This window comes from Spermophilus citellus, assembly GCF_964194105.1.
Source record: "Spermophilus citellus genome assembly, chromosome: 10".
Classification (NCBI taxonomy): Eukaryota; Metazoa; Chordata; class Mammalia; order Rodentia; family Sciuridae; genus Spermophilus; species Spermophilus citellus.
The window spans coordinates 115,182,713-115,197,466 of record NC_138197.1 but is presented as its reverse complement, the minus strand read 5'-3'; the positions used below and the strand labels follow the sequence as shown (position 1 = coordinate 115,197,466).

Sequence of the window (14,754 nt, the reverse complement as noted above, 5' to 3'; positions counted from 1 at the left end):
CATCCTTTCCTGATCCTCTGCGTGATCCTCTCCACTCTCAAACTCCACTGCCTCGTCTGGACCCTGGTGAGTACCGCAACTTCTCCCTACGACTTTCTCCTCAACCAATCATCTACTCCACGCCAGGAAAAGCCTGCCTTGGTTCCAGACCTGATCACTGTGGCCTGGGTGAGTGTGCATCTGCTGAGCATAAAGCCTAAGACTTAATACTCTTGAACTTGAATGAATGTCTGTCATTAACCCGTCATGATTAAGTGTGTTTGCAGTGCTTAGAATTAATCTAGAATTGTTTGCTGTGAACTGATTATGTCTATTGCAATGCCAAGCATTAAGGATTGTGGTTTTCTTGATTTAGAACCTATAGAGTGAAATTGTATTGAGTAATTTGAGTGAATAAAGCATTTAAAGGGGCAAAAAAAAAAAGGTCAAAGAATTTTAACATCACTATCCTAACACCACTCAGAGAAACTTAGCTGATATCTAGAATTTAAGACAAAAAGGAAGCTAGCAAAAAGGAACACATCAATAGTTTCAAAGAAACATAAAATGAGCCTCCCATCTTAAAATCAAAATAAATTTCAGTTGGACTAAAGATTAAAAGAGAAAATAGAAAACCCATGCTAAAATATGGGTAAATAATTTTGTAACCTTGGGGTGAAAGAAACCTTTATAATGAATGCAACAAAGCAAAATACAAAAAAAAAAAAATTCAAATCCTCAATACAGTAGAAAGCAATACAAGCAAAATTTAGGGAAAAAAATCAGGAAAAATATTTATTTGCAACACACACAACAGAAGAGGGCTTAATAAATTATCCTTTATAGAAAATTATAATAAAACAATTTAAAAATATCCCAAAAGAAAAAAATCAGTAAAGGGTTGGGGATGTGGCTCAAGCGGTAGCGCGCTCGCCTGGCATGCGTGCGGCCCGGGTTCGATCCTCAGCACCACATACCAACAAAGATGTTGTGTCCGCCGAGAACTAAAAAATAAATATTAAAAAAAAAAAATTCTCTCTCTCTCTCTCCCCCTCTCACTCTCTCTTAAAAAAAAAAAAAAAGTATCTTCCATGTACTTCATGGTTTGATAGTTAATTTCTTTAAAAAAAAAAAAATTAGTAAAGGAAAAAAACAAGTAAATTCACAAAATAAAATATATCAGTAGCCAAAATTTCACCAGTGATCAAAGTGAAACACAGAAATTACCATTTTAAATAGGTTTTAAAAAACTAAAGGAATAATATTAGCTAAAAATCAAAGGAAATAGACATGTTTATCTATTGTTCAAGATATAAAAGCACTCTTCTTAACAGCAGTTTGGTAATCTAGATTCAAATTTAAACTCTATGCACTATTTAAACCAGAAATTGTATCCTGAGACAACATTTAACCCAGAAATGTATCCTAAAACAACAACCACATGAGTATAATTAACACTCCATCTATCAACCACCTGATTAATCATAGTGTACCTATAATGAAATAGAATACAGCTTTAAAAATCATGTCTTCTAGGGGTTGGGGTTGTGGCTCAGTGGTAGAACGCTCGCCTAGCACTTGTCAGGCCCTGGGTTCGATCCTTAGCACCACATAAAAAAATAAAAAGATATTGTAGATATGGTGTCCATTAATATTTAAAAAATAAATATTAAAAAAATCATGTCATTCTATTTAAAGAAGATGAAAAGACAATTACTAAATACAATTAAGAAGTAAACTTCTGGGGCTGGGATTGTGGCTCAGAGGTAGAGCACTCCCCTAGCATGAGCACGACCCAGATTCGATCTTCAGCACCACATAAAAATAAATGCATTGTATTGTGTCCATCTACACCAAAAATATATATATATTTAAAAAAAGAAGTAAAATTCAATATATACAATGTTATTTCTATTACAATTCCCATTTTGGTTTTAAAGAACAAGTGTGTTTATCTAAGTAGCAAAATGAACTATACACAGAATTATTAGCAATGGTGTAATTGATAGACCCAACCTGATTTTCTCTTAAAATTGGGAGCCATCTCGCCACAAAGTCATGAAAAGCTAATTTTGGCTTTACTATAAATTACTGAAAATTCTGAACCTGCTTGGAATGCCTGCCCGTTCCTTGAACTCACCTATGCCTGGCTCTCTGACCAGACAGCAGCCCTCTCTAAAAGTTTTGTGACGCCTCACAAATCTCGGCCTTCCCTGGCCAGAAAATGACCCTCTGTGAGGCTCTAATGACCTTCATAAATTCTGATGTCAGGGCCAGCAAAAATGTAAACTACCATCTCTAACCCCCACTTTGTGTAACTTTCTGGGCTATAAAGTTGGGCTGCAGGAAAGCGGCGGCTGCTGTCTTGTTCCCGCGGTTTTGGGTAGGAGAGGCAGCCCCGCCGGTCGAATAATAAGCTTGCTTTAATTTGATTTTAATTGGAGTCAGTGGTCTTTTCTTGCGTCCTGGTCTAACAGTAATCTTCAACTTTCTTTTCTATAGATGTTTTCCTAAAATTTCCCAGTGAAAATAAATTATTACCTTTAAGAGCAGAAAAAAGGTTAATAAGAAAAAAATAATAATTCCTGCCACACTGATATATTTCAAAAGTTTTTGGGGGTATTTGTTTGCTTGTTTTGGGTACTAGGGATTAAACCCAGGGGCACTCAACTACATCCCCAGCCCTTTCATTTTTATTTTCAGACAGATTCTCCCTAAATTGCTCAGACTAGCGTTGAACTTGCAATCCTCCTGCTTCAGTCTCCTGAGTAACTGGGATTACAGGTGTGCACTGTCACATCCAGCCTCCATTGCTTCTTATAGCTTAAAAATAAATCCTTACTGCCCACAAAGGAAAACTACCAGGAAGAAGAAAATCAATTTTTAAGTAGTTCATTTACTATAGTTACTAAGTAAGATAACTTCAGTTCAGGTAAAAACAGTAAAAAAAAAATTACATAAGCTATGATCTTATTTTTACTAAGAAATGTCTAATCATAGGACAAAACACATTTATAAACATGACACTGAAGCAAAATACAAAAAAGGAAAAGTGGTACATTTAACTACATAAAAATTCCAATCTCAATCTGGGCATGTAGTTCAGTGGCAAAGAACTTGCCTAGTAGGCGTGAGGCCATCTTCAGTTCCACATACACCAAAAAGAAAAAAAAAAAAAAAAGCAATATTTTAAGAAATAAACCAGGGGCTGGGGTTGTGGCTCAGTGATTGATTGCCTGCCTCGCATGCGTGGGGCACTGGGTTCGATCTGCAGCACCACATAAAATAAATAAATAAAATAAAAAATAGTGTCCATTTGCAACTAAAAAAAATTTTAAAAAAAGAAAGAAACAAAGAAACGAAGAAAAAATACTTGAAGCACATACAGTGAAAGGAAATTAAGATAAAAGAATTTTCAAATATGTCATCTTACTTTGTGCATATTGGCACTAGCCATGTGATAAGCCAGAAAGTTGTACCAATACATGCAGTCCTCCTGATCTGGGGAAAGAGTATGCAGCTGGTGATACCTCTGAAACTGAGTGATCATCTTCTTATGTAGATCCTGAAACAAAAGTACACATTTCAGAGGACAGAAGCAATAGTAACTCCAGCTTCTAACACTATTAAGAATGTAATTTCTGGGGGCATAATGGAGTATAATTTCTCATTCTTCTGGTTATACATGCTGTAGAATCCCACCAGTTGTATGTACATAGGGTAATAATGTCTGATTCATTCTACTAACCTCCTTACTGTCCAGTATGGCCCTCAGGCACTAACAAGTCACTTCTCCCCACCCTGATAAACTCTGAAGACTGGAAGACTGTCCTGCTGATAGAGGGAAAGGTGCCAGATAAGAGAGAAAGGCAAAAAGATCAGAGTAGAGACAACCAGACCAGTGTTTTTAACCCCAGGTTAAATGATGTCACTGAGAGACGGCTGGCAACTGATAAGGATTAAAGGGGGGTCCAAAACCCCAAAATTTGGTATAAATAATAGAGCAAATGAACAGACATTCAACCAGCAAACAATGATGCCCTCAGGCTGACAGCCTAATGAGGACCTAGACATTTCCTTGTTGACCTGATCCTCTGCATTTCTGTCATGGCTCTCAAACTCTATAGCCACATCTTAACCCTGGTCAGAACCACAACTTCTCCCTATGACCCCCTCCTCAACTGGCCATCAGCTTCACCCCAGGAGAAGCCTGCCTTGGTTCCTAATCTGATCACCAGTGTCTGAGTGAGTGTGTATCTGCTGGACTTAAAGCTTAAAGCTTGAGACTTTTGATCTGACACTTGAATTTAGCATGTAGAGGGAATGTCTGTCATGAGCCTGTCATAATTAAGTGTGTTTGCAGTGCTTAGAATTAATCTAGAATTGTTTGTGATGAATTGATGTATGTCTATCGCAGTGCCTAGCATTAAGGATTGTCATTTCCTTGATTCAGAACCTATAGAGTGAAATTATATTAAGTGATTGAATGAATAAAACATTGGAAAGGGTAGAAGCGTGTAGACATTCTTTATTTCTCCCCCTGGACTGCATAAGTCGCACCTTTTGCCCTTCACAACAGGTTCAATCTCCAGTACCCAACAAAAAGTGTTAAGGTTATATAAGATATTGACATTAGGAGAAGATAGGTGAAAGATTTAATACATAGAAATTCTCGGTACTATTCTGTAATTTTCTGTAAGTCTAAAATTATTTCAAATTAAAAATATTTAAAATTGAAAATTTACAGAGATACAAGTACCTGAAGTTGGCTGCGATTCTTCTCTGTAAGAAAATCTATTTGAAGATCATGTAAATAATAACGAAACGACTTTCCATTCCGATCACAGAATAGGAGAGACTTATTAACAAACTCCTGCAATATGTCTTCAACTTCTTCAGTTTCCATGTCCCAGAGAATACATAATACCTGTGAATTATTTTAAGTATTTAATGTGCCGTAGAAGTATATCAAATAGGACTTTAGAAAAGTGTTAAAGGGTGCTGGGGCTGGGTCTCAGCGGTAGAGTGCTTGCCTAGCACGTGTGAGGCCCTGGGTTCGATCCTTAGCACCACATATAAATAAATAAATAAATAAATAAAAAGTGTTGGGAAAAAAAAAGAAAAAGTGTTAACACACACAAAAAAAACTGTTATCTCATATCCCTAGAAAAGAATGTCTCCATTTCATAAAAAGCCCAACTATTCTCCACATAGAAAAGAGAAAAAGATGTTGGATGCTTCCCCAGCTTCACCAGACTGGTATGCACTCAACAGAGAGTCCTTAACGGAGACTAAGAGTAGAGGACTTGTGTTCCTCCCACCCACTACCTTGGTCCTGTAAATCATATCCTTCCGTTATCCTCTGCAACATGCCTGCAAATGTCCTTGGAACTGTATCATAAATATCCAATGCTGAGAATTGCTGGTCTATGTATTACCTTTGTAGGCACCTTAACATCCTTCTGAAGGATAGAAAGATCTGTGTAATAATCTTTAATGTCTTCTCTGAGCATTTCAACACTTATAGACATGGCTTCATCCAGAGCCTCATAATCATAAGATGAAGATTTCCTTATTCTCTTAAACTGCTTGTTCTGTAGTTGCCTGAGGTAGTATTCCCACCGGTTGGGAAAATCACGTAAAAGTGCACCAATTAAAGATACCACAAGAGGAGAACCTAAAAAACATAATTGTAATAATACCATCTTATTTTAAAAATCACCACTAAGTTAAGGAACAACTTAGTCTTAAGAAACAATTCCTGCTGCATGTTATCCAAGTTTTAAAGATATATCTAACTCCTCTTTTACTTCTAGGTATTTGTTTTAAGAAAATCATCAGAAATAAAGAAGATATCACTGAAGGATACTCATCACATCATAATTTATAATAGTGACAAATCTTTAAAAATGTAAAAAATATTCAATAATAGAGAAATAGTTGAATAAATAAAGGTATATCACAATATTGTGCCACTGGTAAATTTTTTCAAAAGCTACTTAATACCATGGGAAAATGTTCAAGATGTATAAAAAGGACAAGATTCAAAACTATGTTAACCAGAACTAGGGCTGTAGCTTAGTGGTGTAGTGTTTGCATGTGTGAGGCAATGGGTTCAATCCTTAGCACCACATAAACAAATAAAATAAAGGCATTCTGTCCACCTACAACCAAAAAAGAATGCAAAAACTATGTTAACCATTATAATCTTGATTTCAAGGAATTGAATTCAGGGGCACTCAACCACTGAGCCACATCCCCAGCTCTAATTTGTATTTCATTTAGAGACAGAGTCTCACTGAGTTGCTTAGCACCTCACTCTTGCTGAGGCCGACTTTGAACTCTCAATCCTCCTGTCTCAGCCTCCTAAACTGCTAGGATCATAAGTGTGTGCCACTGCACCCGGCTATAATCTTGATTCTGATTTGACTATAAAAAATTTTCAGTTCTATATGTGAAAAGACAGTACAATAAAATTAAAAGGCACATAAAAAACTGGAGGGAAACTTTGCAAAAACATGATGAAGCGCTAATAGCTTCAATAGGGAATTTTAAAATAAATGTTAATATATATCACAAAAGAAAAGTGAGACATGGATAATTTCTTAAAATGCAAATATCCAATAAACAAGCATGATATCATAATGTACATATTTTGGTTTTTATCCAATGTCCCTGGCTCCTTAACTTTCTCCCAAAGACAGGCCACAGAAACTAGAATTTCTCTTTCCTGAGGTGGGTCTTAGAAACTCTATCTCTACCTTTCTTTCTTGGAGCTGGCTGTAAAGAAATATAGATCTTATAGATCATAAGACCCCCATTTCAGAAGGGGTTCTGCCCTATACTAGAAGGCAGGAATGCTTCACAGAGAAAACAAGAAGAATCTGCATCAACAGGCCTTGCTGGGTTTCCCCTCTCAGTTTATTAGCATTAGATCATACTCTTTTTGTCCAGTCACCTTTCTACACAGCTGTCCATTCTTCAATCCTTCCTGTGCAATAAAGTTTCCATTAAAAATACAAAAGGACCTAGTTTGGACAAATACCAGGTAGCTGAACACATGGAGGTTCCTAAGGGCAGCAGAACTAGAGACGGCATGGAAGCTCTGTACCCCTTCCTCAAAACTTGCCCAGTGGATCTCTTTGTCTGTATCCTTTGTAACAAACCAATAAATATGTTTCCTTGAGTTCTGTTAACTGCTCAAGCAAATTGACTGAGATTGAGGAGGGGTGACAAGAACCTCGATTTATAGCCGCTGGGTCAGAAACACAGGTTAAACATCTTGGAGCTTATAACTGCCATCTAAAGAGGAGGTAGTCTGTCTCCAGGGAGACAGTGTCATGATTAAATTAAATTAGTGGCTAGCTAGTTGGTGAATACTGAAGACTTGATTGCTTGCTTGGTGTATGGAGAAAAATCTCTATACATCTGTTGTCAGAAGTGATCTTTCTTATCAGAGTACAGGAAGAAAAACTGAATCGGAACAAGCAAAAAGTTTAAACTCATTAAAAGAAAGTACAAATTAAGAAGGCAATATCAGCTTTTACTTATCAAATTTGAATACTTACTTTTATAAAACCCCAAGCAAAGAAATTCTTAAATTTGACTTTCACTATATTTCTCACTCTTTGACAGTAAATGTCATGTCTTCATTTCATTTTTCTCACTATTGCAGTCTCCATAAGATATTATGGATAAGTGTTAAATATTATTTTCATGACTAAAGGAGTACCATATCGTGTATCCATTTAACGTACCAGAGAAGGACTTAAAATACTAAATATTCTAGAAAAGTTTAAGGATATTCATGTGCTAAATTGTCACATTCATTAGCTGAATTTACAAAAGGAGAATCATTACCCCTATAATCACCCTCATACACAAAATAAATAACCATACCTTTGCATTCTTTTATAATACTATGAGCTTGTTCTGGCAAATCTGCTTTTCTCATATTAACAAAAAGGGATAAAATTTCAAGTCCTTTTTCTTTTCCGAGGCCACTCTCCACAGGGACTACATATTTAGGACCTGCAACAAAATTGCAAGACATAGTAAGTAATTTGGTATGCCATATATTTCAGTGTAATTGAATTAAATAATGAATACCTTTAATTTAGTACCTTTATTAATAAAGGTATTTAAAAGTAAGTTAATAATCCTTACCCATTACTGAATCTGTAACACTCTTGTCTCTGGTTGTAAGAAGAATCTGACACTGATTGTCAAAAGCTTTTAAAACCCAAGAATCCCAAATGTCATCCAAGATCAACAGAGACCTAAATTTTAAAAAATTAAAAATAAACATAACGAATCACTAACAACACTTATTTTAAGCTTCCTTAAAAAAAATCACATAAATGTGTTAAAACCTACTGATTTAAAAAAGAAAAAAAAAAAGAATAGATGGCTAGTTTATGATTCTTCTTCCATTATTTGCTATGCTCCTTTCTCAATATGCTAATTCAAATAAGGAAAAAAAATAGGCTTCCCTTTCCTCATACCTCAGATTAGAACATATTAAAATCAGTGTCCTACAAAAAGAAGACTGTATGCCATATAAGTATTAGCAATTAATTCAGTCAGTCATCTCTTATTGAGTGCCTAAAAAGTACTATCAAAGTAATAGGATTTTCCCAATTTGGTCTTTAAGTATACAATTTAAAATCAAACAAGAACTAATAGGTTAACATCAGAATGAATTACATAATAATGATACTATGTGACCATACTCTACCTGTAACACTCACAATTTCATGTGTTCCAAGGTAATAGAAAGCTCTAGCAAAAATATTACTTTTCATTTGGCATACTAGTGAGTTTTTTCAAAGAAATCAATTTGCTTATCTAGAATAACAAAGAACTTCTATGCCAATTCATAACTGATCTCTCCAAAAACTTTTTGTTTGTTTGTTTGGTACCAGGGATTGAGCTAAACCACACAGCCACATCCCTTTTTTTATATTTTATTTTAGAGACAGGGTCTCACTGAGTTGCTTAAGGCCTCCCTAAGTTGCTGAGGGTGGCTTTGAACTCATGATCCTCCCACCTCAGCCTCCCAAACTGTTGGGATTACAGGCGTGCACCATCACACTCAGCTCCAAAACCTTTTTAAAACTCACAAGAAAGATAGGGAAAAAAATATAACTAAAACCTGATGACAAAATTATACACTAGCATTTTTATCTGCACAGCATACTACTATAAACTACCAAAAAAAAAAAAAAAACAGGGTACACACATAGGTTGGAAAACTGCAAAAGCATAAACCAAACGATGCTCAGAGAAAAAGATAATGATTGACTTTCCATGACCTCATACATCTGACAATGGTTACTAAAATGCTTTCCTAAACAGAGGTCACTTTTAGTTTTGCAAAGAAGGGAAGCAGAACAAGGAAAAAATTACCAAACAATTAAAGTGTGAGTAGCTAGTAATCTCAGTCCTACTTCCTCCTAGAAAGTAGATGATTAATGACTATCAGGGTGAGAAGATGATAGAGGGATATTGAGGTGAAGGAAGGAAGAAGAAAAGAGAGGCTTCCCTTTCTAGTGGGGTTGCATAAGAATCATGCAGCAGACTTTTCCGAAAAATTCTCCTTTCACCTTATAATCCCTACCAATTTGAAAATCTGCAATACTCAGCATATGTGAAAATATACTGCATTCCCAAAATACATTCATGGGGGCCTGAGGTATCCATCAGCACTACTGTTTACCTGACATGTGCAACAGCCTGGGTTCCATCCACAGTGCCACAAAAAATAAAGAAAGAAAGAAAAGTTTAAAGCCACTATTAATTCTCATCTAGTATACTATCCCACTCCCAAGGCATGTTTTGCTCAGCATTGCACTTGGAGCATTTGACTCTGAACCTGGCACAACACTCAATGCTTGTTAAGTGAACTTGTTCAAAACTGGCTGCTAGGTCACAGAAAGCAAATTGTTTACTGAATCTCAGGTTATGTTGATTTTTTTATTTTAACTGATATAAAATAATTGTACACAATTATAGAGTATGGTGTGACAATTCAATATGTATATACAATGTGTAATAATCAGATCAGAGTAATTAGCATATCCATCAGCTCATTTATCATTTCTTTGTGTTGGGAACATTCAAAATCTTCTCTACTAGGTATTTGAAAAGATAAAATGAATTGTCATCAACCATACTTATACTACTATGCTATAGAGTATTAGAAGTTAATTGTCCTATCCAATTGTATTTCTGTACTCCTTAAACATCCTCTCTCCATCCTCTTCTTCCAGACTGATTGATACACACACACACACACACACACACACACATATACACACCCTTCCCAGGTTCTGGTAACCACTATTCCTTAATATACTTTAATATTAACTTTTTAATCTACTTATAAATGATTAGCCAGGTGTGGTGGTACACACCTATAATCCCAACTACTCAGGAGACTAAAGCAGGAAAATCACAAGTTTGAGGCCAGCCTGAGCAATGGAGTGAGACCCTGTCTCAAAACAAAAAATAAATCAAAAAGGGCGGGGGATGTAGCTCCATGATAGATGACAATAAGTTCAATCCTTAGTATTGAAGAAAAGAAAAAAATAATAAAATAAAAAGTTGATTTTTGTATGTTGATTCTGTATCCTGAAGCCTTACTGAATTCATATATCAATTCTAATAGCATTTGGGTAGAATCCTTAGGATTTTCTTTATTAGACACAATTGGCTCATCAGTAGCAACTTTACATACCAAATATATACAAAATTTCTGAGAGAAATCAAGAAAGAATTTCCATTCACAATAGCTATTTAAAAAACCCTAGGAGACTGAGGCTGTGGCTGGCTCAGTGGTAGAGCATTTGCCTGACATGTGTGAGGCACTGGGTTTGATCCTCAGCATCACATAAAAATAAAGGAGGGCTGGGGTTGTGGCTCAGCGGTAGAGCACTCAACTAGCACATGCAAGGCACTGGGGTTCAATCCTCAGTATAAATAAATAAAACAAAGGGATTGTGTCCACCTACAACTAAAAGAATACACATTAAATGAAAATAAAAAATAAGTCTAGGAATAAATTGAACCAAGGAAGTGAATGATTTCTACAATGTTGTCTTTCCTATTTGAATGCCCTTGTTTTCTTTCTCTTACCTTATTGCTCTAATATTTCCAACTCTATGTTGAATAAAAGCAGTGAAAATAGACATCCTAGTCATGTTCCTATTCTTAATGGAAAAAATTTCAGATTTTCCCATTCAGTATATTGACTGTGGACTTGTCTCATATAAGCTGTATTGTATTGATGTAGGTTCCTTCTATGCTTACCTTGGTGAGGACTTTGATAGTGAAGGTAATACTGTTTTATTTAATGCTTTAAGTATCTATTGAGATGATCATATAGTTTTTGTCCTTCATTCTGTTAATGTAATATGTTATATTTATTGATTTGTGTATGAATTATCCTTGCATTCCTAGGATGAATCCCATTTGATTATGGTGTATAATCTTTTTAATGTGTTGGGGGATTCTGTTTGCTAGGATTTTGTTGAGAAATTCTGCATCTATGTTCATCAGGGATACTGGTCTGTAGTTTTCTTTAAGGATATGTTCTTGTCTAGTTTTGGTATCCAGGTAATTCTAGTCTCGGAAGGAATTTGGAAGGGTTCCCTCCCTTTGAATTCTTTAAAATAGTTTGAGAATATAATTGGTCTCATTTCTTTAAAGATGTGCTAATATTGAGCAGTGAACCCATCCAGTCCTGAGCTTTTTTTTTGTTGGAAGACTTTTTACTACAGTGGAGGACTCACTTAAGCATTTCTTATAGACCCAGTCTAATGCTGATGAATTTCTCAGCTTACCTTAAGACTTTATTTGTTCTTTTTTTTTAATATTTATTATTTTTTAGTTTTTGGCGGACACAACATCTTTGTTTGTATGTGGTGCTGAGGATCAAACCCGGGCCGCACGCATGCAGGTGAGCACGCTACCGCTTGAGCCACATCCCCAGCCCTATTTGTTCTTAATTTCTGAAGGATAAGTTTCCTGGGCAAAGTACTCTTGATTGACAGGATTTTTCTTTTCCCCAGGACTCTGAATATATAGTTCCAATCTCTCCTGGTCTGTAAGGTTTCAGCTCAGAAGTTTGCTGTTAGTCTAATGAGGATTCCCTTCTATGTGAATTTACACTTTTCTCTTGCTTCTTTAAGAATTCTTTGTGGGGCTCATGGTATAGCTAGCTCTATGGTAGAGTACTTGCCTGGCATGCCCAAGACCCTGAGTCAAATTCTCAGTACCACTGGAGGAAAAAAATCCCTGTTTTTGATAGTCTAACTATAATATGCCTGAGAGAGGATCATTTTTGATCAAATCATTTTTGGTCAAAGAAGTATTTAGGGGTCCTTTGAGCTTTCTGGACTTGAATGTTTATATCTTTCCCAGGTTTTAACAAGTTTTCAGCAATTATTTCATTAAATGGGTTTTGTATTTCCCCTTTATTCTTCTTCCATACTAAAAACGTTTGAATATTTGCTCATTTAATGTCACTTAATGGTGTCCCATAAGTCTTACGGGGATTTTTTTTTTTCTTTGATTGAGTTAGTCCAAAAGACCTGCTTTATCCAGGTATGGTGGATACATGCTTGTAGTCCTAGCTACCCAGGATGCTGAGATGGAAGAATCACTTGTGCCCATGAATTCAAGGCCAGCCTAGGCACTAGTGAGACAACATCTAAAAAAAAAAAAAAAATCCTTCAAAGTCAGAAATTCTTCCTTCTACTTGACACAGTTTGCTTTTGAAGGTTTTACCTGTATTTTTTTATTTTAAGAATTTAAAATGTATTAAGTTCTTTAGCTCTTTGATTTCTTTTGTTTGGTTCTTGAAGTTTTCTAGCTCTTTGCTACATTTCTCACTTAGATCATGAACTATCTTCTTAATTTCCCTGAACTTTCTGTTTGTATTCTCATATCTCAATAAGTTTTCTTAAAACCATCCTGAATTCATTTTCACTTATTGGTTGATTTCCTTTTCTTTGGGATCTATTACTAAAGAGTCATGGCGTTCCTTTGGAGGCAGCATGTTACCTTGCTTTTTCATGCTTATGTCTACATTGATATTTATACAGCTGGTGGATCAATTGCTTGTAATGGTTTTCAAAGTAAAAGACTCTCCTAAAAGTGTGTCCTACAGTGTCAATTGCGTAGGCTATGTCGTATTTGGTTCCATGTGGACACAGAGTACAGTGTCTATGTGGCTTCAGCTTTACTCAATGTAGGTGATGCTTGAGGGTATCTTAGTGATCCTAGGCTGCAGGAATTTATGGGATTACTCCATCAGCTGGCATACAGCTCTATTAGGTGGGGTAGATTCACCAGCAGCCATGGCATGGAGTGCCCAGGTATGGGTGTGGGGGGTGCTCATCAGTTTCCACGCATTACCTAGGCCAGTCTGATAGGCTCATACAGGTGAGGTACAGTTGGCACTGCAGCAGAGGCTGGGTACCTGTCAGTTTTTTCCAAGGGCAACACAGGAACTCCTCCAGTAGATCCAGGTGTGCTAGGCACTGCTATGAACTATTCACAGTTTTCATTAGCCAAAAGGGAGACAGCAGCTCTGTTGCTGCCTACATTAAGACTATCTTACCCATAACTTAACGTAAGAAGCAACCAAACAGATTTCCCTGAGCAGCTAAGCCTGCTATGGCCATAAGAAGCAGCTGGGCAGCCTTTGGGCAAGTCAAGCCCTCAAGATCACAAGAAGGTACCCTGTATCCCTCAGACACTGATGAGCACCTCATCTGGGCCCACTAGTGTAGCTTGGCTCCCATGAAGCCAAGAGACACTACAGGCATTCTGCCCCTGCTACTACTATTCATTCTGAGCCTTGTGTTCTATAACTATAATGACAGTTATTGAATAAATTCATTATTGAAAGAACAAACACCTCCAAAAACTAAGACAACCCAATAAAATAACCCATTAAAAACTGTCCCTCCCTTGTGTGTGTGTGTGTGTGTGTGTGTGTGTGTGTGTGTGTGTGTTTAAATAAAGCAAGGTCCACACCCTGTTCTGTCAATCCATTAGAAACAATTGATTCAAAGTACTTTCTAGCAAAGTACTTTCTTGGACTTTCTAGCAAAGACCACTCGCTAACTCACCTATATAAAATTTATCAAGAACCTACAATGGACACATGAGCTAATGTGATTAAATAGGATGCAAAAGAGGAAAGTGGCAATTTTAAGCCAAGTACCAGTTACTTTTTTTTTTAATAATAAGAAAAAATTGAGCGCAGTGTAGCATGCCTGTAATCCCAGCAGCTTGGAAGGCTGAGACAGGAGGATCGCAAATTCAAAGCCAGCTTCATCAATTTAGTGATGCCTTAAGCAATTTAGTAAGATTCTGTCTGTAAATAAAATATAAAATGGGCTGGGATGTGTCTCAATGGCTAACGACCCCAGTTTCAATCCCCGGTACCAAAAATAAAATAAGAAAGAGAAAGCAAGAAAGTAATGGCTCTTTCTTAGTCCCTCAACAGAAAAAAAAGGCATGATGTCTTCAAGATGTTAGCAGGTAAGTCTAAAACACCTACTACATTTGACCACCTGTACCTTGGGTGTTTGCGCAGCATTAGAATGCGGAGACGGTCTTTTGCCTCTTCAATGTTAAGTGGAAGCCTCTGGGGGAAACTCTCATCCTGATCCAACCGTGTGCAAAGATTCTGTAGTTTTATCAGAAGCCCAGATTTGTCTTGTTTTCCAACTGAAACCCAATGAACACCCCCTGGGAAACAAC

At 36.5% G+C, this 14,754-nt stretch overlaps 1 protein-coding gene across 5 annotated transcripts in view; it reads right to left on the bottom strand.

The window, feature by feature from the left end:
- The window catches only part of APAF1 (apoptotic peptidase activating factor 1), an 85,609-nt gene that overhangs the window by 58,838 nt on the left and 12,017 nt on the right, over nt 1–14,754 (bottom strand). For 4 of the 5 annotated variants that reach the window (XM_081309983.1, XM_081309981.1, XM_081309982.1 and 1 more), the window contains exons 5-10: nt 14,571–14,754; nt 8,146–8,258; nt 7,879–8,010; nt 5,418–5,656; nt 4,739–4,906; nt 3,413–3,544 (exon numbers count right to left, since the gene is read on the bottom strand). In XM_081309983.1, coding sequence (XP_081166109.1) covers nt 3,413–3,544; nt 4,739–4,906; nt 5,418–5,656; nt 7,879–8,010; nt 8,146–8,258; nt 14,571–14,754 — 968 coding nt within the window. The remainder of the gene's footprint in view (nt 1–3,412; nt 3,545–4,738; nt 4,907–5,417; nt 5,657–7,878; nt 8,011–8,145; nt 8,259–14,570) is intronic. The other variant, XM_081309985.1, reaches the window with a different exon arrangement.